General features: G+C 41.2%; 1 protein-coding gene across 1 annotated transcript in view; it reads right to left on the bottom strand.

Moving 5' to 3' along the window:
• Positions 1-24,685, bottom strand: part of SLC9A9 (solute carrier family 9 member A9) — an 876,572-nt gene that overhangs the window by 533,153 nt on the left and 318,734 nt on the right. The window contains exon 9 of the mRNA XM_040349109.1: positions 15,972-16,060. Within this exon, the coding sequence (XP_040205043.1) occupies positions 15,972-16,060 (89 nt within the window). The remainder of the gene's footprint in view (positions 1-15,971; positions 16,061-24,685) is intronic.

The raw sequence follows: 24,685 nt of genomic DNA, 5'->3' as shown, positions 1-24,685 counted from the left end.
ATCGCCTCCACTCTAGATAGTAGATGTCCTAGGTCAGTTCTTAATATAGCATCACAGTTTTGACGTACAGCTACAGTGATTTGCGATAAGTGGTTAAACTGCAAACTGCAAACTGCAAACTGCACCCAACTGAAACTGCAACAGCCACTAACTAGAGATAGGGATATTCTCATATTTTCTCCCAGTCTTCCTTATCCATATCTGAAATATCCACCCGCCACTTGGAAGGAAGTCCTTCCAGACCAACATGGACTTAAGGTAGAAGCAACTTCTAGATTTTGAATAAAGGTTTAACTAAGGACTCCTCTCACAGTAATGATTCCAACTAAATGAGACATGAAATGGGTGCAAACTGAGAGAAGACATTGTGAAGTTGCAGATATCCAAACAAGTGGGAGTTAGGGAGCCCAAATTGGAGTTTCAATCTGTTAAAGGGAAGCACGGCACCCCCTTTACAAATGTAACCATTATTTACTATACCTCTAGAAGCCCCCACCACTGGCTTGGGAATGGATTGGAATTCCTGGAGAACTGGATTCAGCCATAGAGGAGTGAAATGAGTACATAAACCCAACAATTCATATTCCTGATATATGTCTGCTGTACCATGTACAGAAAAAAATGTTTCCTGTTCTCTATTGTATTTTCTTCTTTGTGTGAAATCCTTGGTGTTCCTGTCAGTCCCTCTGATTTCCTATTAAAAACTGACCACAATAAGCAGGAGGCCACATTGTGGTCAGTTCTCTAGCTATGCTGGGAACTCATCCTGCTCTGATCCAATGATCAAACCCCCCACACAGACTTTCACTGGGAAGTTGAGTGTATTGTTGCTTCTCCTCCCCCAGCTCTTAGAACAGGGGGTATGTGGTCAACATGTACAAATATATAAGTGAACTTGGTGTTGTTATTCACTTTACGGTCAACACTAAGGACAAGGGGGCACTTTTTATGTCTAGAGGAAAAGAGATTTCATCTCCAAATACATAAAGGTTTCTTTTCCTGCAAGAGCTGTGAAAATGTGGAATAGACTCCCCTTCAGAGCTGGTTCTAGCCAGCTCAGTAGACTGCTTTAAGAAAGGCCTGGATACTTTCCTAAATGTACATAATATAACTGGGTACTAACATTTATAGGTAAAGTTGATCCAGGGAAAATAGGATTGCCTCTCGGGGGATCAGGAAGGATTTTTTTTCCCCTGCTGTAGCAAATTGAATCATGCTTTGCTGGGGTTTTTCGCCAGCCTCTGGATCAACTGTGGATGTAGAATGGGTATATTGGATTGTATGATGTTATTTAAAAAAAAAAATTGGTCTGGATGAACTTGTGTCTTTTTTCAACTTATATAACTTATAAAAAAAAAAGGGAGAACAAGGGGGTATTTAAATATATATTTTTATATCTATACACAAATGTTTTGCCTTTTATTTCTATTTTAAAGTAGGATGAGTTGTTTTATAATGTGACCATTTACTGCACAATTACTTTAATAAACCCCAGACTGTAGACTTTAGGAATGCTGTCAAACCGCAATCTCTATGCGTCACTACTGAGGCTGAAAGTGTATATGTACTAATCCTTTAAATTACATGATAGCAGAAAGGACATAAATACAGAATTTATTTTTAATTTATAAGAAGTCTTACAGAAAATAAAATCTAACTGTAATGGAACCCTCAGTCACAGAAGACAATTTTTTTTTCAGCCTGATTTTGAAACAATTTTAACAGCTCATTATGTTAAAACGGGATTTAAAAACTTGCAAGTCTCTATGTGATAGCTCTAACAATGCAAAAAGTCAGCATCTTCTTTGTTTTTATAGCAAGCATATTCATTATTTCTAAATAATTATGATAAGAAGACACATGCTGGAGGTGACCTTGCCTTCATATCTCACTGTAATTGAGCAGTAATATTATTCCTTATCATGCACATTCCAAGGCTACACCGCTGTGAGCCAACACAATAATGAGCCACAAACCCTTGGCAGAAACTTGCATCTCTCACCAGTCTGTAAATCCTGTTACAATTGACACTGGGTAAAGAGCCCCTCACTGAGCAGAAAAGTCAGTAGGAAGCAGTTCTTTTATCTAGGTATGATTGTTTGGATATACATTTCACAATAAACCTCAACCAATAATTTGATATAACATTTTAAATTTCAGTGCATGGGCTTTTGGGGTTAACATTTCATGTTTTTTTTTTAATACACTTTTCAGTTGTATACTTTGCAGGGATTGTTTTAATAGCATAGTTGTGCATGAAGGAAATTAGATGTCTGGTATTTTATATCATAGATATACATATCCTGACTTAAATTACAAAAAAATAAACTATGCAAACAGCTAAATGCACAGATAAACTGTACACAGCGGGTAAAATAAGTATTGGACACGTCACCATTTTTCTAGGTAAATATATTTCTAAAGGTGCTATTGATATGAAATTTTTAACACATGTCGGTAACATCCAGGCAATCCATACATCCAAAGAAACCAAAACAAATGAGTTCAGAAATGAAGTTATAGTACTGAACACATAAGGAAAGGGAAATGCAAAAAGGCATGGAGAGCCAAAACACCAGCTGAAATCTATCAGTAATTGGAAAGCAATCCTGCCCCTTGTTAGTGTAAATTAATATCAGCTGGTTCAGTCTCAACTGATGGCCTATAAAAAGGTACCAAGATTATCAATGTGTCAGAAACATTTCATAATGGGTAAAAGCAAAGTGCTCTTTCAAGACCTTCACACCCTTATTTTTGTAAAACATACTGATGGATCGGTTACAGAAGGATTTCTAAATGTTCCAGTGAGCACTGTTGGGGCCATAATTCGGAAGTAGAAAGAACATAATTTCACCATAAACCAGTCACGACAAGGTGCTTCTCACAAGATTTATAACAGGGGAGTGAAAAATACTATCAAAAGAGTTGTCCAAGACCCAAGGACAGTTTGTGGAGAGCTTCAGAAAGACCTAGAATTAGCAGGTATAATTGTTTTTAAATAAAACAATAAGTAATGCACTCAACTGCCATGGCTTGCATGCATGCTCACCATGCAAGACCTGTGAAAACTGGCAGAATGTAGTCTGATCAGATGAGACCAAAATTGAACTCTTTGGATGCCATGTTTGGAGGTGAAATGGCACTGCACATCACTCAGAACAGAAACGCCATACCAGCAGTGAAGTTTGGGGTGAGAACATTATGGTGGGGGGTTGTTTTTCAGCATACAGTACTGGCAAAGTTCATTGCATTGAAGGAAGGATGAATGGAAAAATGTACCAAGACTTATTTGATAAAAATCTGCTGCCATCTACCATCTAGTTTCACCATACAGGAGGCGTCTTGAAGCTGTCATTACCAATAAAGGATTGTGTACGAAGTATTAACTCATTCAAAAAACATGCAGATTCTAATAGGTTAGGGCACATCTAGACATATTTCAACATTTAGTTCACTTTTGTCGTGAAAATCATTTTTCTTTTATAAATTTAGTTTTATTGGGTTTTACATATTAGAAGACACACAGAACCATGACAAGTCCTTCAGTAAAAATAACTCAAAGGCTAACTCCACCTTTAGCAAAATGTTACATGCATATTTAGCCCCTGGGTTCATTGACCCCCCCCCCCTCCTCGTAACAGTGTGTGGGGGTTCATTTCCACCACAGTCACTGTCATTTTAAAATTGGCACAGCTGTGAATAAATAAATTACAAGTTCCATCTGCCACAGTGGGAAGCAGAGTTGTAGTTATCAATAAACACAAGTGCAGTAATCAGTGCACTCCTAGTCCACTAACACTTGCTTCAGATCTTCAACTGAAAGCCCATACAAATAGTACAGGCAGAGAGCTAGAAAAAGTTTGCAGGAGCCTGACGTTGCACCTGTGATGTACTAATTGTGGGTGCATTGCTTTGCAGGCTCCTGTGGAAAAAATAATAAACGCACATTTGTTTTCCTTGCAAAAATAAGCGCACTTATTATTTTTTTTCTAAAATGTGAACGTAGCATTTAAAGCCCATCTTACACCTCCCTCTGCTGAAAAAAACAACTTTCTAAATGCCCATTTTACATAACTGAAATTGTGGTCACATGGCGCTCCAATCTCGAGCCTTCTCTCTTTTTCGGTTTACTTCCCTTTACTTCATCGTGTGACCACGTCACTGCCTGCATGACATGGACAATTCTTATTGGCTGTCCAGTGGCGAGGTGCTTTCAGGATGCAGAAGAGGTGTGATAGGGGACCAGAGCACTTGGAAGCACTGGATTAACAGTCCCACATCAAGAAACGGGAGCTGCACAGGGGGTTTAGTTGAGTGCACCTTTGGCGCGATATAAATCGTGTAAAAATAATAATAACTTCTACCAACATAAGCACATGCATGTCTACATGAGCTGAGATGCAGTACAGACCACATTTACTCAGGATCTTTCTGCCAGAATCCAGATGTCACAGATTTGTTCTGTAGTATGGAGCAAACAGTGTTTATTTTTACTGTAAAATATGCATGGCACAAAAACATACAATTAATAATGATTAAACTCATATCAGTACCCTTTGCAAAATTACATAATGTTTTAATGATATTGTCAGTTTCTGAACTCTGGAAATTAGCAATTAAAAAAAAATACACCTTTGATGAGTTTTCTGTCTAAGAGATTATTTACATCCATCCATCTGGATGAATACTATTAATTATTTTCATGTAATTTGAAGAGATTAATTCAAATGTCATTTGCATTTTTTTTTTTCATTCCAAGCTTAAACACCCTCAAAATATGCAGCACATAAATGAGTTAATGAAATGGCTTAAGCTAAAAAGAAACAGACAGGTTAATACTTTATTAAAAATAATTTGCCACAAAAACAATCCTGACATTTAACTGATTATTCATTTGAAATGCTTGTGATATTATACCATCCGATGAGAAATGCCAAAAGATGGCACCTGGTAAACATACTAAAAAGTCACTCATCAAATTTAAATACCCAACGTGATGCATGGTTGACTCTCAATCCCACATATAGTCATAGTACTCCATGACAGGAAATAAATACTGCTTATATTATCCCATGATTATCTTGCATTATGCCATTATATTGGCTGACAATTATTTTACAATGTGTTTTATTTAATAAAGCCTACATTTAAGTAAAAAAAAAAAAAGGTACATTTCATATCTATACATTTTCCAGCAAAAAACTGTCTAGATTTGTGAACTGCAACATAAATATAAGAGATCTGAGTAAAGGATTTTCTGGTATTGATACAATAATGATTAATACAGAAATTCCTTCAATTTCAATACAAAAAAAGCAAAAAACAAAACAAAAAAAACATTCAATGTATGTTAAAACATGGATTAAACAAAAAACATTAGACACCTCCTGCAGCAGATAATAGACTTCACAGATGGGAAAATTTCAGACAGGGAGATGTCACTGCTGGACCCTCAGCCCTAAAGTAAAACTCTACCTTGTCTTTGAAAGACACCTCCCCCTGTATTAGTACTTGGCCTGGACTGGTGCAGTGATGCTGCTCTTATGGGGGGGGGGGGGTCCATGACAGCTTGGGCTCAGGTTTTTTTTTAACTAGGATATTTTGGGGTGGAACAGAATTACTGTATGTGGATAACTCTGAATTGTAGGTGATCACTACAGCAAAAGTTGCTTTTTCACTTTAAACGTAGGTGGGTTATTTTCTGTTTATCTTTTTCTGAAAATATCAGTTGTGGATGGACTGACCTTTTAAGACCTTTTAAGATTAAACTATATAATAGTCTAGATAGCTGTAATTTACTTGATTCAAATAACATCTCGCAGTTTATAGAACACTTTAAAGATAGGTTAACAATTCATAGCATGTCTAGCTCTAGCAATTACATGTGCGCAGAATAAAAACGAAGGACAAACTGAAAGGAGGGTGGGACTAGGAATACAGAGCATTGCCTAGCTTCAAAGTGAGGAAGGGACACAATTACATAAAGGAAAACAAACAACAATGCATGGGCAACATAATATAAGCTCTAGGGTTTATAGCTGATGTGGAAAAAAACTTTGTTGTCCCAGAAAGTTCTGTTCTCCATCCTGGAGACTGGAGGCTCTGTAGAGCTTTGGGTGGAATAAAGTCTCTGGGCCAGATTCACAAAAGAGATACGACGGCGTATCTCCTGATACGCCGTCGTATCTCTGAGATACGATTGTCGTATCTATGTGCCTGATTCATAGAATCAGGTTACGCATAGATAGCCCTAAGATCCGACAGGTGTAAGTGACTTACACCGTCGGATCTTAGGCTGCAATTCTAGGCCGGCCGCTAGGTGTCGATTCCATTGTGGTCGGCGTAGAATATGCAAATGACTAGTTACGCCGATTCACGAATGTCTGCTTTGCCCGTCGCTCTAAATTTACGTTGTTTCCGTAGAGATACGTCGCGTAAAACTAAGCATGCCCTCTAGGTGGTCTAACCAATGTTAAGTATGGCCGTCGTTCCCGCGTCAAATTTAAAAATTTCACGTCGTTTGCGTAAGTCGTCCGTGAATGGCGCTGTACACCATTTACGTTAACGTCGAAACCAATGACGTCATTGCGACGTCATTTAGCGCAATGCACGTCGGGAAATTTTAGGGACGGAACATGCGCAGTACGTTCGGCGCGGGAACGTGCCTAATTTAAATGGTCCCCGCCCCATTTGAATTAGGCGGGCTTGCGCCGGGCGGATTTACGCTACGCCGCCGCAAGTTTACAGGTAAGTGCTTTGTGAATCAGGCACTTACGCTGTAAACTTGCGGCGGTGTAATGTAAATGTGATACGTTACGCCGCCGCAGCATAGCCCATTTCTACGTGAATCTGGCCCTCTGTTCCTAGGTCCACATCTTACCTGGTAGCCAGACCTCATTATTAGTTTCAGGAGTCCATAGGCCTTTATATAAGTGAGTTGACTGATACTCTGGAATCTTGCATGCTCTGCTGTGACAGTCTTACTCTGGGTGAAAACACTGTACAGAACACCACAAATGTACAAAATATGCCTATTTTTTTTAGGGACCCCAGTAGGGGGCACCCTGTTAGTCAGGCGTTTAGTTAGTGATTCATAGTTGCCAAGATTAGTTAGTTTGGTTGTTTTATGCTATGGCCATGCTGTACAAAACCCTCCTGCATGGAAACTGTTTGCTGCCTTGCTGAATAAAATTGCAGACCATACCTGTTTGAACTGTACATGTGTGTCTTGTGCATGTCTTGACATTTGTATACATCTGTGTTTGCTATTGGTTGTTACTAAAGCTATTTATATAATTATTTAGTTGGTGATTTTTTTTTTTAGTTGTTGCTACAGTATTTTAACACAGAACCTAAACGTTTTAATAGCTTTACAGTGATTTCACTGATTACAAGTCAGATTCTCTTGTGGGTCAAAGAATTGCACTTACTTATTCTCTCTTGTGACCCAGGATAAGCCGACAGTGGGCTATAGTCCACTGTTTGCTGATGTGACAGAGCTGCCCTAGACTCTGGAAGGATCCTGACTATATTATCTGGATCCACGCAGCTGCCTGATTCACAGCTGGCTTCAGCTCTCAGTGCGAACTGCAACTGCACCTGTCTCTTCTCCAGCCATTCTTTCCAGTGAGTGTTTTAGGGACAGGGCGGGGAGCAGTGACTGACAGTCACTGCTCTCCCCTCAGAGCAGACTGAAAACTGAGTGATCAGCGACTCAATTCCCAGTCTTAGAGCCAAAGTGGGACATCTGTTGCATCGAAGAAATGCTGCAGCATATATACAGTATGTGTTTTGTTTTTCTTTAGAAACCCCAACATTCTCCTTCAAAGCAGTATTAAATTCAAAAACTATAATATCATATATTGAAGGTTACCAATCCCTATATTTGATAGCTGCATTTGTTTTCTTGTTTTTTCACCTGGTGATCAGGCCAGTAACATACTTCCTGTCCTAACATATTTGAGCAGTTTTGGGATAAAAAAGTTTTACACAAATAATAGCTGGCCATTGTAAGCACTGACTCATGTCAGTGTTAAATGATTTCTCCCAACCCCCCCAACTGTTACTTTTGCTGCACAGTTTGGTCTGTTAAAAGGAATATGAAAAAAAAAAACACCATCAGGAAAAACAGGTAAAAAAGTTACAGGGGGACTCTAAAAAATAAAGTGTTTTGTTAATGATAGTGACAAACTGCATTATATATGCAATGTTTAATTGTGTCTTAAAGAGGTACTAAAGTCAGATCAAGGCAAAATTACTTCTGATTGCTGCAAGTTACAGCCTAAAAAATATCAGCACCTGTATAAGGCTATTCTAACATGTATGTATAGGTCCTCAGACACAGGGCCAGCACAGATATTTCTCTATTGCACAACATTTGCAAATAGAGGTTGCCGATCCAAGCTGTTAATAAGGAAGGAAACACTGTAAGAAACAGTGGTTGGTATATCATGTTTTATAACTCTTACTATAAATAGTTTGCATTTGACTTTAATATATATGCACAAACGCATGACGTAGCACTGCAAGATGCATCAATACAAGAAAAATAAAGGGATATAGGTTAACTGCTCCATCAGTTCAAAACACAATGCAACTTAAAGCAGAGGTTCACCCTAAATTACAACACTATATCATGCTAATCATCGCACCACTACATCTACATAAGCCGATTTTTTTTTAGGTGTTTACAATACCGTAAAAATCGCTGTTTAAAGTTTGACTTCCGGGGTTTTCTCCCACGGGAGTAGGCGTCTCCACTCTTCCCCAGCGCCGCAATGTCTCCTGGGAGGACGGTGTCATGCTTCCCCGGAGACAATGCGGAATGCCGTCCAGCGAATGCCATCACAATGGGGCGTGTACTTTCAATGACGTCGCCCGTTGTGATAGCAACCAGGAAGTTTACGGCACAGGTCGCCGTAAACACGGCTCATGCACAGGAAAGAACGGAGAATGCCGGGAGCCGTGCATTCACCGCTTCCAGGAAATCAGTGCTTGTGGGCGTTACAATGCCCACATGCAAAATGGGAAATGCCAGCATCGGGTTTTATAACTTTATCTTATCTAAGAAAACGGACAGGGGATGCTCTTTGTCACGGAACAAGTGAGTACCTGTTTGTGATCTAAAAGCTCATTGTATGTACACAAAAAAAAAAAAAAGATTGTCTGCGGAACCTCCGCTTTAAGTTTCCAACCTTCAATGTTCCCAGAAACAAGAATACAGCACTGTGGCAGCAATATGAGTAAACAGTAGTAGAAAATATATATATATTTTTTACCTGATATGGGTGACCTGTCTTGGGAGGGAGCCTTTTTTATGAAGAAACAAAGTAACGCCTATTTTCCCATGTTCAATGCTAAAGGAAACAGATATTTCTCTATGCACAAAAATAACAAATGGTTACCAATCGAACCTGTCAATAGGGGAAGGTATAACCTTGACTGTAATAAAAACAGTGGTGGGTACATCTTATTTTTTAACACGTCCTAAATATAGTTTGCCTTTGTCTTTTAATATATATGCAGAAACTCATGCTGCGGCTCTGCAGGATGCTTTAATACAAGAAAAATTTAAGGGACATAGGTTAACTGCTCCATCAATTCTGCTATGTCCAAACACAATGCAACTGATGTTTCCAACCTTTAATTTTCCCAGAAACAAGAATACAGCACTGTGACAGCAATATGAGTAAATCTTTCTAGAAAATACAGTTTTGTCTACCGGGTATGTATGGCATGTGTGGGGAAGAGAGCCTTTTTTTATGAAGATACAAAGTAAAGCCTATTTCCCCATGTTCAATGCTAAAGGAAACACTAACAAAATATCGTATTTTTCGCTCATAAAGACACACCTGACCATACGACGCACCTAGGTTTTAGGGGAAGAAAACAAGAAAAATAATATTCTGAACCAAATGGTCTACATAGAAAATGCAGAGTGACCGTTGCCATAGAGAAAGGAAGGTTGACCGTTGCCATAGAAAATGCAGAGTGATCGTTGCTATAGAAATGCAGAGTGAGGCCCCGTACACACGACAGAGGAACTCGACGTGCTTGGCACGTCGAGTTCCTCGTCTCGTTTTGGGATGAAGCCGCCGAGGAGCTCGGCGGGCCGCCTTCTCCTATAGAACAACGCGGCCAACGAGAAAATAGAGAACATGTTCTCTATTTTCTCGTCGAGCTCCTCGGCGGCTCCATCGAGCCAAAACTGTACAGACGACAGAGATTCTCGGCAGAATCCGGGTTTTGACCGAGTTTCTCGGCGAATTCTGCCGAGAATCTCTGTCGTGTGTACGAGGCCTCACTGTTAAATAAAATAGAGGTTGCTGAGGTAAATGTGAGAAGATAAAGGTGAAAGACAGACTGCAATGAACGGAAGGTCCAGGAACATAGGAGAGGAACAACTAGTCCCAGCACATTTACACATGTGGTTGTCTCATTACCGCAAGGTAATCTTAGAGCCTTTTGATTGGCTTAGAACCATATGGACTCACTATTTAACCTGGGCTGGCTCTCTTTCACATTGCTGCATAGCCAGGACCCAGGCATACTAAACAACCAGAGAGGCAAGGTACTGAGACACTACTCTTTGAACCCCTGATATACTTATCACCAGCTGGGGTTATAATTCCCACCTGGACTGTGAAACTATTTCGTTCTGAAATCGATCTTAGTATATTTCTTTTGTATATCCATTTATAGATTTTGCATTGTCTTAGTGTGTGCTGTCCTTGCGAACATTGGTGGGCTGTGTGGGTCCCTACTCCCAACAGACTTCAATAGTACCTGGTTACCTTCTTATACTCCAAAGAGGCCAGGTGTTTTAGCAATTTGCCACATTTATGTGCATCGCATCCGTGCTGGGTTTGCTATCCCTCAGGGGTCCCTCCATTCTGTGTCATGACTTTCCTGAACCTCTTCTATGTGTGTAAACATTTGTGAGATGTAAGTATTTTTGTACATATACATTTTCTTTAAATTTTTTTCTATCTTTACTTTATTATTTAGATTTCTTTGTACAACTTATTGTTTATTGCTGGATGTTGTGTATCTAATGCCTATGTGAATCATGCTAGTTATGAGGGACTAAAATCAACAAAAACAATTGTACTTATTGCTATACTCATACCATGCTTTTTACTATTTTCTTTCAATAGAAAAACTAAGGGCCATATCCTCAAAAGGGATACGCCGGCGTAAGCCGTCGTATCCCTGGTTCTAACTTTGGAACTGATCCACAGAATCAGTTTTCCAAAGTTAGGCAGAAGATCCGACATCTGTAAGGGACTTACACTGCCGGATCTTAGGATGCAGTACCGCATCCGCCGCTGGGGGCATTTTGAGTCGAAATGCCGCTTCTGGTATGCAAATTAGCACTTAGGGCGATCCACAAAGCTTTTCAGCTTCGTTTTTTCGCCGTAAGTTTTAGTTTGCAAGTGTAAAATTAGGGCTGGTTTTACATGGTGTAAAGTTAGTAACACCATGTAAAAGCACATTCAAGCGACGGCATTTGGTATGCATTCCCGAGGGAGAACTCCACAGCAATTTGTAAAATCAAAACCGGCATGGGTTCCCCCCCAGGAGCATACCAGGCCCTTAGGTCTGGTATGGGTTGTAAGGAGACCCCCCTACGCCGAAAAAATCGACGTAGGGGGTCCCCCTACAATCCATACCAGACCCGTATCCAAAGCACGCTACCCGGCCGTTCAGGAATGGGAGTGGGGACGAGCGAGCGCCCCCCCTCCTGAGCCGTGCCAGGCCGCATGCCCTCAACATGGGGGGGTTGGGTGCTCTGGGGCAGGGGGGCGCACTGCGGGCCCCCCCACCCCAGAGCACCCTGTCCCCATGTTGATGAGGACAGGACCTCTTCCCGACAACCCTTGGCGTTGGTTGTCGGGGTCTGCGGGCGGGGGCTTATCGGAATCTGGGAGTCCCCTTTAATAAGGGGGCCCCCAGATACTGGCCCCCCACCCTAAGTGAATGGATATGGGGTACATCGTACCCCTACCCATTCACCTGGAGGCAAAAAGTTAAAGTTATTAAACACACAACACAAGGGTTTTTAAAATAATTTATTAGTCTGCTCCGGATGCCCCCCCTGTCTTCTTTATTAGCTCTAATACCAGGGGGGGCTTCTTCTTTTCCACTCTCCGGGGGTCTTCTCCGCTCTCCGGGGGGGGTTTCTTCTTCCGCTCTCCGGGGGGGGGGGTCTTCTACGCTCTCCGGGGGTCTTCTCCGCTCTCCGGGGGTCTTCTATCTTCGCCGCTCTCCGCTGTTGACTCGGCGCACCCCGGTTCTTCTGCAGCTGTCCGGTGCCTTCTTCTTCAGCGCTGGCTGCCTGCTATCTTCGTGTGTTAGCTCAATTACTAACAGGCAGCCAGCGCGGTCTTCTGTGACGTCATGTGCTTCTTCTCCCTTCTTCCGATGTTGACACGTCGCCTCTTCTCACTGCAATGATGGAAGCGCGCCTTGCATCCCATTTATATAGGCATCACCGTCCCATCATGCTCCGGTAGGTACCCACGTGGTGGGTGCACGTGGGTAGGCACCCATCATGTGGGTACCTACCGGAGCGTGATTAAAGGGGACTCCCAGATTCCGATAAGCCCCCGCCCGCAGACCCCGACAACCAACGGCAAGGGTTGTCGGGAAGAGGTCCTGTCCTCATCAACATGGGGACAGGGTGCTCTGGGGTGGGGGGGCCCGCAGTGCGCCCCCCTGCCCCAGAGCACCCAACCCCCCCATGTTGAGGGCATGCGGCCTGGCACGGCTCAGGAGGGGGGGGCGCTCGCTCGTCCCCACTCCCATTCCTGACCGGCCGGGTAGCGTGCTTTGGATACGGGTCTGGTATGGATTGTAGGGGGACCCCCTACGTCGATTTTTTGGCGTAGGGGGGGTCTCCTTACAACCCATACCAGACCTAAGGGCCTGGTATGCTCCTAGGGGGGGAACCCATGCCGGTTTTTTCTTTGAAAATTGGCATGGAGTTCTTCCTCTCAGGAATGCATGCCGAGCGACGCTGACAATTTGTCTTTTTTGTTTTTGTTTTCCCGGCGCTTTTTTTTTTTTTCACCCGTCGCAACTTTAGTGTCCCGTCGCAATCCACAAAGCCCGGCGTAAATTACGTTCGCGCGCTGCACGTCGGGAAAATTACGTCACACGCATGCGCAGTATGGCCAGCGCGGGAGCGCGCCTCATTTAAATTTTAAACGCCCCCCGGAGAGGAGGACCGCCTTGCGACGGAGGCACTTAAGTTACACCGCTCAAAATTTCTAGGTAAGTGCTTTGTGGATCGGGCACTTAGGTAGAGATTTTGCGGCGGTGTAACTTAAATGTCAAAAGTTAAGTTACGCAGGGTTTTTGTGGATCAGGCCCTAAGTGCCCTTTACCTATGTACAAATTCTGAAGAAGGAGTTAAACATATGCGCAGTAAACAAATCCAGCCACTTGTTTGCCGAAACATGTCGGTTTTCAACCGCTCCCTTATGTATTGACCTGTCTGTCAACATCGGAGTGTGTTCAGGCAAACAAACTTGCATGACAGTTTTTTGATCTTAAACTTTTTATTGTGTATTTTATGTATTCTCTGTATATTTGATGTAATAAATATTTCTACTTTTATATACACATGATTGGCATTCCATATTGTTATATTCCAATCCATACTAAACCAGGGGCATCTTTTCCTATAATTTTTCAGATTTATTTGGGATGCGATTGAAAACAGTGGAATTGTATTTCAACTGGCTCTGCTTCATCTTATTTTTCATTTACATTACCACAAGGACACAGCCGGTCACGTGCTTTACCCTGATCTGGGCTGGGCTGTATCCATGTGAACAGCCTCAGCCCAGATCGACGCACTGCGCGCCCCCAGGGGAGTGCGCAGGCGCCGTGCACGCCGCTGCATTGCTCTGCATTACCGGTAACTTACCGGAAACGCCACCGCTACAATTACCCCATCGGGGATCGGCTGTGTCCCGAGGGACACACCGGATCCCCGATCGCCACGTTGCGCGCCCCCGGGGCACACGCGGCTGCTGTGCACGCCGCTGCTGCAGCTCTGCATTAGGAATCCGGTATGCTACACCGGAAGCTCCGCCGCCACCACCACTCCATTACCCCCATTGGGGAAAGGCTGTGTCCCGAGGGACACAACGAATCCCCGATCGCCGCTCTGCGGGCCCCTGGGGGCCCGCAGTAGCGGCAGAAAGCCGAGGACGTCATATGACATCCACCCAGGATGGGAGATCCCATCTGTGGACGTCATATGACTATGGCTGGGTATTGAAGTGGTTAATAAAATACTTTTTACTGACAATATATACTATGGGAGGTCACTTAATTTTTACCCTAACATATGGATAAGTGCATGTGAGGGAGTCTTAAAAAAAGTACCAACAGCAGAGGATATCCAAATCAACTGAAAAGGACCACAAGTGGATAAACATCGATGCAGGAGGATTTCTATATGTAATCAAATGTGTATTTGATTACTCATTGAGGTGAGAATACTGGGAGCAATGAGGTGTCATGATTAGGTGGAAGAACACTATTTGTTTAAATGCTGAAGCTGCCTGCACTGAAGTAAGAAAACTAGACACCTTATTCATCATTTGATATGTACGATTATGCACTTTTTAGCACACATGCATTTTTTTTTTAAATATAATTCTTTATTCAAATATATATTTTTTTTATAACTAAACGTATAAACAGCAGCCCCTGCCAACCAAGGCCTTCCGCACTCAAAATTATTGAAAGCCAAGCAAAAAAAAAAAACATCATATTGATGTGTACAGGTAAAGGTCGTCCATGGTCGCCAGGTTTCCATACATTTCTCTTCTCTACCATAGAATAAGGCTGTCATATTTTCCATTATTCTAATTTCATCTATTCTAGAAAACCAATGTTTCATAGATGGTATGGTTGTAGACTTCCTTAGGTTTGGAATACATGCACACATGCATTTTACTTTTCTTGAACTATTCTAAAGCATAGTGTGGATTTGATTTAATGTGTTGATTTGATATATTTTTATCATGGGTCACTTGAGGTTATTTGTTTTACAGTATCAGGTTTATTTTTTTCTGGTATGCACAACACTTCAACATTATTATTTTGTTACTGGTGGGAACAGTGCGGTGTTTGCAATAACCACATTTGGCAAATGCATATATATATAGTTTGAGTTTCTTTTTATACAAATTCGTTCATACACTGTGGATTTGTTCTACACAGAAGCAGCACAGAGGTATTATTTCTTATTTACAGTTTATTACAAAAATTATGTTCCAACAGACTGTGTACATACACACATTATTACATATTTTTCAAGTGGTCTTTATGAAAACTTTGGATAGTGGTATTTAGTGTAAACCTGGGCTTTGCCCATGTGGGGCAAAGCAAGTCCCCATCTGAGCTCATAGTCACTCCAGACTTCAGGCTCTACCTACCAAAGTGTGACAGCTCTGGGACAATTACTAGACATGTGCATTCGTTTTCGTCCAAATGCTTTTTCGTCCGAATTTCAGGTACTTTCGTTATTGTTTGTTAAAACGATAACGAAAGCACAGAAAACGAAAACAGAAAGATCCGACATAAACAAATGTTTTATTTTCGTTTTCATTGCGGTCGAATGTGCCTAATCTTAACTCTATTAGTCCAATATTATTCTACATAAAGAGAAAAGATTCGACATTATAGAGACATGAAGATTCGACATAGAGAGAAAAGATTTGACATAGAGAGAAAAGATTCGACAATGGAGACATGAAGATTCGACATAGAGAGACATAAAAATTCGACATAGAGAGACAGTTTCGTTGCTCCATAAGCCTTCAATGACAAATTGTAGGTGTTGTAAAAGGCAGCAAGTATATCATCCCAGCTATCTTCTACCAGATACAGGTAGCATGTTTTGTTAAATAGTTTTAAGTCTAGTATATCAGTAATAAGTATTATAGTCCTACCTGTTTAGTTCTCATCTTGGACTCTTCAGAAAGGTTGTTATAGGTGTAATGTGCTTGGGTGACTCCGCAAAACAGGACAGCCACAATACCTACAAGAAAATAAGAATAAAGCAAAATTCCTTAAAACAGAAACTCATTTTCTATATGAAAGTATTTCAAGTTACCAGCAAAGAAAAAAACTAAATACCCCTTCCACTGCCCACACTGCTGAATACCACTCAAAAGTAAAGAGGAGTCACCACCTGAGGTTTTTCAGTAACTGACCCCTTTAGGGGTGTCCATCTGCTGTTTTCTCCACTTTACACTGTAGTTCTTCCCGCCAACCCCTGCATCAATGCTGTGTCCTGAAGTGACATAGGGTTCTTGATGGTAGATACCACTAAGCACTACAAAGAACATGTTACATTGACTTTCCTGAAAGTGTAATTTTTTGGAAAAACTTCAGGTGGCAAATCCTCTTCAATAAACAAGAAATGTTTGGCTCTTAATGGAAGCTTTCCTGCACAAGGCAGCAGGCGAGGTATTTCGTTTCTTCTTTGCAGGAAACTATGTTATTAGGAGATTCATTTTTGAGTCAGAGTTTCTTGAATCACAAGCCTAGGTAATTCAAACTCTGTGTATGATAAGTAATACATACAGTAAATGAAGGTTATGGTCAGCAAAAATTACAAGTCAATATGATTTGTAGATTCAGGAACCCAGGTTACTGAACGTACTGTATACAAATCTCAACCATTGCTGTAAAAGTTGAGATTGACTCCACTCCATCTTATGCCTTCCATTAACCACTTTCCTACTGGGAACTATTACCCCCTTGCTGCCCAGGCCAATTTTAAGCTTTCAGCGCTGTCACACTTTGAATGACAATTGCACGGTCATGAAAAAAAGATAATAATTGTCATAGTTTGTTATAAAATATTGCAAACAGATATTTTTCCTCCTGATGGGCACTGATGAGGCGGCACTGATGGATGGCACTGATGAGTGGCAATGATGGACACTGATGAGGTGGCACTGATGATCACTGATGAGGAGGCTGCACTGGTAGGTGGCACTGAAGGGCACAGAGGTAGCACTGACAGCACTGATAGGCACTGATAGGTGGCACTTATAGGCAGCACTGATATAGGTGACACTAATGAGGTGGCACTGATGGGCACTGATTGGCAGCACTGGTGGGCAATGATTGGCAGCACTGGTGGGAATGCACTGATAATTAGACACTGATAACCAGTGCCCTGATTATCAGTGCCGATGTCCCTTTAACAAAAGTTATCTGCTTTCTTCTTCTCTCCTCACGCCATCAGTGTGAGGAAAGAAAAGCCCATAGGCAACTTGTGTTTACATCCTGTGATCAGCTGTGATTGGCTGACAGCTGATCACGTGGTTAAGGGCCGCTGTGATTGGCCATTTACTTAGATCTATGATTAGCTGAGTCAGAAGGACTCGGTGATCACACAGCGTGCCGTCAGTGTGCCACAGGGGCTGGCAGGCAGTGCGATCACAAGAGGATGTCCATGGATACACTCCTGGTAAACCAAGCCTGTGCTGTAGCCGTCGCTCGGCTATAGCACAGGCAAGAAGTAGTTAAATTCTCCAGTGTGATAGGCAGTCTCAGTGAAACAGATGGAAGATTAGAGAACTTTTACAAAATGATTTTGCAGAGAATGTCAGCTGCCTAATTGTCTGGCATTGGTTTACTAAAGCAGTATAGGCACTTCACTTAGCAAAGTGAATGTCTACCTTGCAAGGGAGTTTTCCCTTAGCTTAGTGAACTAGATAAAGCTCTACTACCTTTAACCATGTAAACATTGTTTTTTTGTTTGTCCTGCATGTGGTTGTGCACTTTTTGCAAAAAAAAAAATTTCACCCCATCACTAAGCTAAGTGAAAACTTACTTTGCAAAGTAAACATGCTCTACTGTTTTATTGAATCAATCTCTGCATTGACATTTTTTCATTGTATGCTCTGTTTAAATTGTCCATGTTGGTGAAAAGCTGCTTGTAAAAGTGACAGAAAACACAAAATTCCCCAACCAACAATGCAGAGCTTCTTGAGCAACGACCACCCATACATGTATACAAATACAATCTTCTTCACGTTTCTTTAACCTATATGTATAGTGGCAACTGGCAACATGGAAAGTGTCTGCTAAGGTATAACACATTTAAAAAGTTGTACACTTCTCAGGAGACATTTTTAATTATATAACAATCATTTTATATAAGACAGGCCATCCTCTAGAGCTGTTCAGCTGCCATATTTTTACAATAAAATGTTCCCAAGTAGGGCATCACAACCTCCAAGGATTTACTGTGACTCAGTCACAAATCCCTCCAGAAAATGTTGATTTCTGTGTCTGTGACAGGACCCTGCAGCTGCACTTATAACACATGCGGATGATGTTCTGTACCGGTTAACTGACTTGCATCCTAAGCCAAGGAACTACATCTAATGAAGTGTTTTTTTAAACATCATTAACTCCACACAGCTGTTAAAGAGCCATTGACAGCAGAGAGAAACACAATGTTTGCATCCACTATCACACTGCTGGGAATCATCCTGCTTCAAACTCCTTACTATGATGAAATTAAGCAAGCATCACCTGCGGCTTGAATGTAATTGTTTCATATTTGTGCATTTGTAATTCCTAAATGGCTACTACTACTACTGCTACTGTACATCACATTATAATCGCATACAACCCAAGGCAAAGTAAAATGGAAGATTATTAAGGTCACACGTTGCTAAATGCATTACATTAACATCAGAAAAGTCTGGGCTTCTTTGGTATTTAAAAAATATAAAACAAGCTTAAAATAAGTAGCTGAAGGTGATGCATGACAGAGAAGAATTAATTTACTCTCCCTTTTATTAGAGGAAAAATCAAACAAATACATTTAGTTATACATATTTGCTGAAAACAAAAAGTTCAAATCGGCACTCTTAGGCCCCGTACACACGACTGAACATGTCCGATGAAACTGGTCCGCGGACCAGTTTCATCGGACATGTTCGGTCGTGTGTACGGCCTATCGGACAGGTTTCCTGGCCTAGCGGACAGGTTTCCAGAGGACAAAAGTTTCTTAGCATGCTTAGAAACGTATCCGCTGGAAACCTGTCCGTCGGACATGTCCGCTGGTTAGACGTACTAACCAGCGGACATCCCGAAATCCCGCGCATTCGTCGAATTGATTCGACGCATGCGTGGAAGCATTGCACTTCCATGTTTGAGAACGTTGGTGTCTTCTACGTCACCGCGTTCTCTGTCCGCAGGGATTTTGGTCTGATGGTGTGTACACACATCAGACCAAAAGCTCCCAGGAGACATGTCCGATGAAAACAGTCCGCGGACCGTTTTCATCGGACATGTCTCCTCGTGTGTACAGGGCCTAAAAAGCATCTATAACTGCCGACAGCCCCAATTTTGGCACTTAAAGTTTTTATTTTATTTTATTATATTCATGTATTCTTAACTCAAAAGCAAACTTTCTGTTGTTCTTGGTCTCCTCCAAATCTCCAAACATCTTTTTTTCTGCTGTGATGCGACTTACTGTTCTTCATGATCCCACTGTATGTAGGAACATAGTCACCCTCTCTTACCCACTCCTGAGATGGACTAGGGTCTACGGGATTTGTAGTGTGAATAGAGCAGTGCTCGTGACTGCAACTAACAGGCATTGCTCATTCCAAATAAACTAAAGTGAGATGAAAAAGGAGCAAGGGTTCACAGAAGCCACAAGGAAGCAGAAAACACTGTTATGCCTCGTACACACGGTCAGACTTTTGACCATGGAAAAGTCTGCCGTGAATCTGTTGGAAGTTCGACGGAAAGAACAGGTTCTCTATCTAAGGTCCATTGGACTTCCGACAAAAAAAGTCAGATGGAAGCTACACACGGCCGGGCTTTCAGAGAAAAAAAGCCTGTCTGACTTTTTTTCCTGGAAAGTCCGGCCGTGTGTACGAGGCATAAAAAACAATTTAATAAAATAAACATTAAAGGGCCATTAAGTAGTGTATGTGTATAAATTATTTTTGGAGAACAAAACATTTTGTGTCACTGTATTTCTGCCTATTAAAGCCCCCCCCCCCCCCCCATGAATGTCGCTGCTCCTTTCTCATTTTTCCATTTCACACATATCTCTGCCATCAGGAAAAATACATAGCACCTAGTAGGGAGATGTAGAAAGAGAAATATAAATCAAGAGAAAAAAAAGACCTTACGTGTTTGCTGACCTTTACTGGAAAAACAAAATCGCAATGCAGATGCAAGTATAAAAATGCTCACAATAAAAGAGCACATAAATTGTGTACCTTTTAAAATGTAAGAGCAGTTAGTACGTTTTTTTGTTGTTTTTTTTTACTTTGGGGGCATTCAAACTGCAATTACAGCAAACCTTTCTTTTTCTAGAGAACAGTGAAGCAGCAGTCTGAATTGGGTACAATTAGGTTTACCTTGGCTCAACTTTTCCACTGCCATGTGAAGCCTTGAATCCTGAGCACATTGTTAAACAAATCTGTAAATGTGCTGAGAATGTCGAGAGTCGTCCTTTTCAATCCTGCAATTCAACACCAGCATTTTTCAGGACACCAAGTTTGGTAATCAAATAGGGAGTTTTAGGAAGTATAAGAGGGCAGACCAACCTACAACTTCTTGGTCACACAGGCCATCTCACATTATATACAGTACATATGCCTGTTTAGACTCATGTCTTTCCATCGCTAGTCTGTATGTGTTCTGTTGATACCGGCAGCAGCTTGTAGGCAGGTGCAGTCTATCCTCCATTCTGTAGGTGTCGTGTGTCTGTGCCGCTGTACAGATTAATATTTTTCAGCAAATCAATAGATCCACAGTCTCACCCCTAATATATTGGGATGCACAGAAAGCTTACCTCAGAGGACTCTTTATTACACAAATATAAAAAAAAAAGAAGCAGTTTAGAAAATGGGAAAAAACTCTGGCTGATTATATGATGCAAGCGGAGGCATCCTAGATAATTAACCCTACTAAAGATGCCCAAACCCAATGGATACATAGTAAAGAAAAATATGCACAACTATAAAGAGAGCAGAAAATATTTTATTTTTTTACAGCAACCCTATTTTGAGGAGGCAGAAGGAACGGGACATATATTGGCCTCTGTGGTTAGGACGCAGAAGTCCACTACTTTTATATATGAAATGCAAGCTCCCTCAGATAGGAAGGTTAATAATACACCTGAGATTTTGGAGGTGTTCCGGGCGTTCTACCAGGAACTATATAATGCCGCAAACAGACGATCGTTTTTTGTGATGAAAAAAAAATGACGTTTGAAGTGATGAAAAAAAACGACATTTTTGAAACTTCATTTTCAAAAACGATGTAGCATACACACCATCATTTTGAAAAATGATGAACAAAGTGACGGCACTCTAAAGGGGAAGTTCTATTCGCCTTGAGGCTGCTTTTAGCTGGTTACTTGTTAGTAAAAGATGATTCGTGCTTTTTTGTCTGTTACAGCGTGATGAATGTGCTTACTCCATTATGAACGGTAGTTTTACCTCCCGTCTCAAAACTTGCTTCTGGGCATGTGCGGGTTTAAAAACGTCGTTTTGCCCACACACTATCATTTTCATTGACACAAAAAATGACATTTTGAAAAACGACACAAAAAATTCGAGCATGTTCGAATTTTTTTTTGGTCGTTTTTCTGAAGACATAAAACGACATTTTCCCCACACACTATCATTTTAAATGACGTTTTCAAAAACGTCATTTTTTTTCATCACAAAAAACGACCGTCTGTATGCGGCATTAGAGTCGGAAGAAAGCTCAGGAAGGAGATATGGAAATCTTTCTACAGATGATTAATTTGCCAAAACTACTAGAAGAGGATAAAGAGGTATTAGAGAGACCACTAACATTGGAGGAACTGAGAGAGGCAGCAGCAAATTTAACTAATAACAAATCACCTGGATCAGATGGTCTACCGGGGGAAACGTATAAAATATATGGAGAGATGCTGCTGCCTGATTTACTTTCAGTTTTTAACCATGCTTTCGAAGAGGGGTCTTTGCCCCCCTCGATGAATGAAGCAGTGATCATCTCTATTCTGAAACCAGGAAAAGATTCAACCAAGCCTGATGCATATCGTCCTATTTCTCTGATGACATCTGATGTCAAACTTTTGGCAAAAATATTATCAATTAGACTCTCAAAGTATGTTGGCAAATTAATACATCGGGATCAGTTGGGATTTATCCCAAATAGATCAGCAGCTAATAATATTAGACGACTGTTTCTAAACTTACAACTACCTGTGGATAATATAGGGAATAGATGCAACTAAAGCCTTCGATAGTATAGAATGGGAATGCCTATGAGCCTGTTTAGAACAATTTGGAATAGGACCAAGATTTATAAGGTGGATACAACTGCTATACAGTGCTCTGAGTGCAAGAGTACAGATTAATGGATCTGTGTCCTCTCCATTTCTGCTGGAAAGAGGGACGAGACTGCCTTTATTTGGACTTGGAGTACTGTTCTTCCAACTTGGCTACCAACCTCCTGGACTTGCCCACAATCACATGACTGTATCTTTGTCCAACAACAAATTCTTTGTTATCTTTGTATCCAGCCATTGCTCCTTAACTCCTAAACAGAAAACGTTTAAAATTGCATATCAGAGTATCCTGACGTTTTTGTGTTCTGTGGTGCTACATTACATAAGCTACAGAAGTGAGATTGCAGTATGCATTACTTATTAAAACATTCTTTGTTTGCACTACCTATTAAAATATGTTGTTCTGTAGTTTTAATAGGTACCAAGAGAGAAAAAAACAAAAAAAGAAAAATGACTGCTGCACACCCTTAAGAGTTATTACTACGTTTTATTAAATATCAGAAAATAGAGCATAAAAGGCATTAAAAACACACAGGTAACCAATAATGGTATAGTACCCTAGAAGTGACCTGAGAAAACACTCACAAAAGCGAGACGGCAAAAATCAGTGACAAATTGAAAACTGGAGCTTGATCATCCAATAAGGAGATCTAAGTCCATAACTCACCCATTCACCCTCCACACAACACAAAGAGACCCCCCACCCCAAGCACATATAAAACCCCCACTGCTATCAATAATCCTAAAGATTTCCACACCATGCGGTGGTTCCCTGTAACTACAGGTGAAAGTACCACCGTCTAAGTGGGAAAAGTTGCAAAAAAGAAAAGCTCAAAAATGGGGACATGAGAGGGATCCACTATATAGTGGTATAGTAATACTGCTCAATTGGAGATAAATGGCAAGTGATAAATCAGATGAGAGAGATATAGTCCCAGGGACCGCAGACAATTCTACTAGGCTGGAGAAAAAAAGTGGTATATATATATATATATATATATATATGTCTCTGCTCTTCAGATGGGTCGCCGCGTCTGGCGTAAACAGTTATTCAATTTCCATCAGATAGTAACTGATAAGGAGGCATTCAACAAAAATATATATTTGAGACACTGTAGTAGTGATCATTAAGTATCAGAGTTCACCTATGCTGCACTTGAGAGGACTATGCAACAATGTAGCCACAATTAATTGACGGGTTCCCATTACTTATGGGTAGTGTCCATTCTAATATATCAAGTAGATATGTCCATCAGATATTGAAATCTTGTTGAACTGCTAGTGGCAATTAGGCTTACATGAATATTGGATGTGTTGATATATACACTGTTGGTGAGCAGATAATTGATCAGCATTCCACAGAAAATAAACGGTTGAAGTTGTACTCACTGTTGGGCTGTTATGTGTAGCTCAGAGTTGTAGCTACCACATCAAATCTGTACTCACGTGCTGCCAGAGAGATTTGCAGCCGAGCCATCCATCCATGTGTAGCACACAGAGCCCGAAGCACTCCTCATCAGTGCAGTAATGATAGGTGAATGATATAGTAATGTCCAGTATAAAACTGCGATTATACAGTGTCTTCAATGATGTTAGGCAAATACCAATCTCCAAAGTTGAGAATAAAGAATGTATTAGGTCTCCATGGGGTCAGTCTCTCCAATTTGAGTGTGCAAGTTATGTTCAGATTGCACTGTTCATGTCTCCATGTGATACTTTTCCTTAAGCTGCTTAATGGCTCAAGGTAACCATGTTACCGAGCTCCAAAAGAAAGAAAAGCACTGAGGTTCAAAATGTGCATCGGGGGGTCCCTGTACCCCAAGAGTTTACATGTTTCGTTCCTTTAGAACTAGGAACTTCGTCAGCGTTCTGACGAAGTTCCTAGTTCTAAAGGAACGAAACATGTAAACTCTTGGGGTACAGGGACCCCCCGATGCACATTTTGAACCTCAGTGCTTTTCTTTCTTTTGGAGCTCGGTAACATGGTTACCTTGAGCCATTAAGCAGCTTAAGGAAAAGTATCACATGGAGACATGAACAGTGCAATCTGAACATAACTTGCACGCTCAAATTGGAGAGACTGACCCCATGGAGACCTAATACATTCTTTATTCTCAACTTTGGAGATTGGTATTTGCCTAACATCATTGAAGACACTGTATAATCGCAGTTTTATACTGGACATTACTATATCATTCACCTATCATTACTGCACTGATGAGGAGTGCTTCGGGCTCTGTGTGCTACACATGGATGGATGGCTCGGCTGCAAATCTCTCTGGCAGCACGTGAGTACAGATTTGATGTGGTAGCTACAACTCTGAGCTACAC

This window comes from Rana temporaria, chromosome 4 (assembly GCF_905171775.1).
Source record: "Rana temporaria chromosome 4, aRanTem1.1, whole genome shotgun sequence".
Taxonomy (NCBI): Eukaryota; Metazoa; Chordata; class Amphibia; order Anura; family Ranidae; genus Rana; species Rana temporaria.
This window is presented reverse-complemented; position numbering and strand designations above follow the sequence as displayed.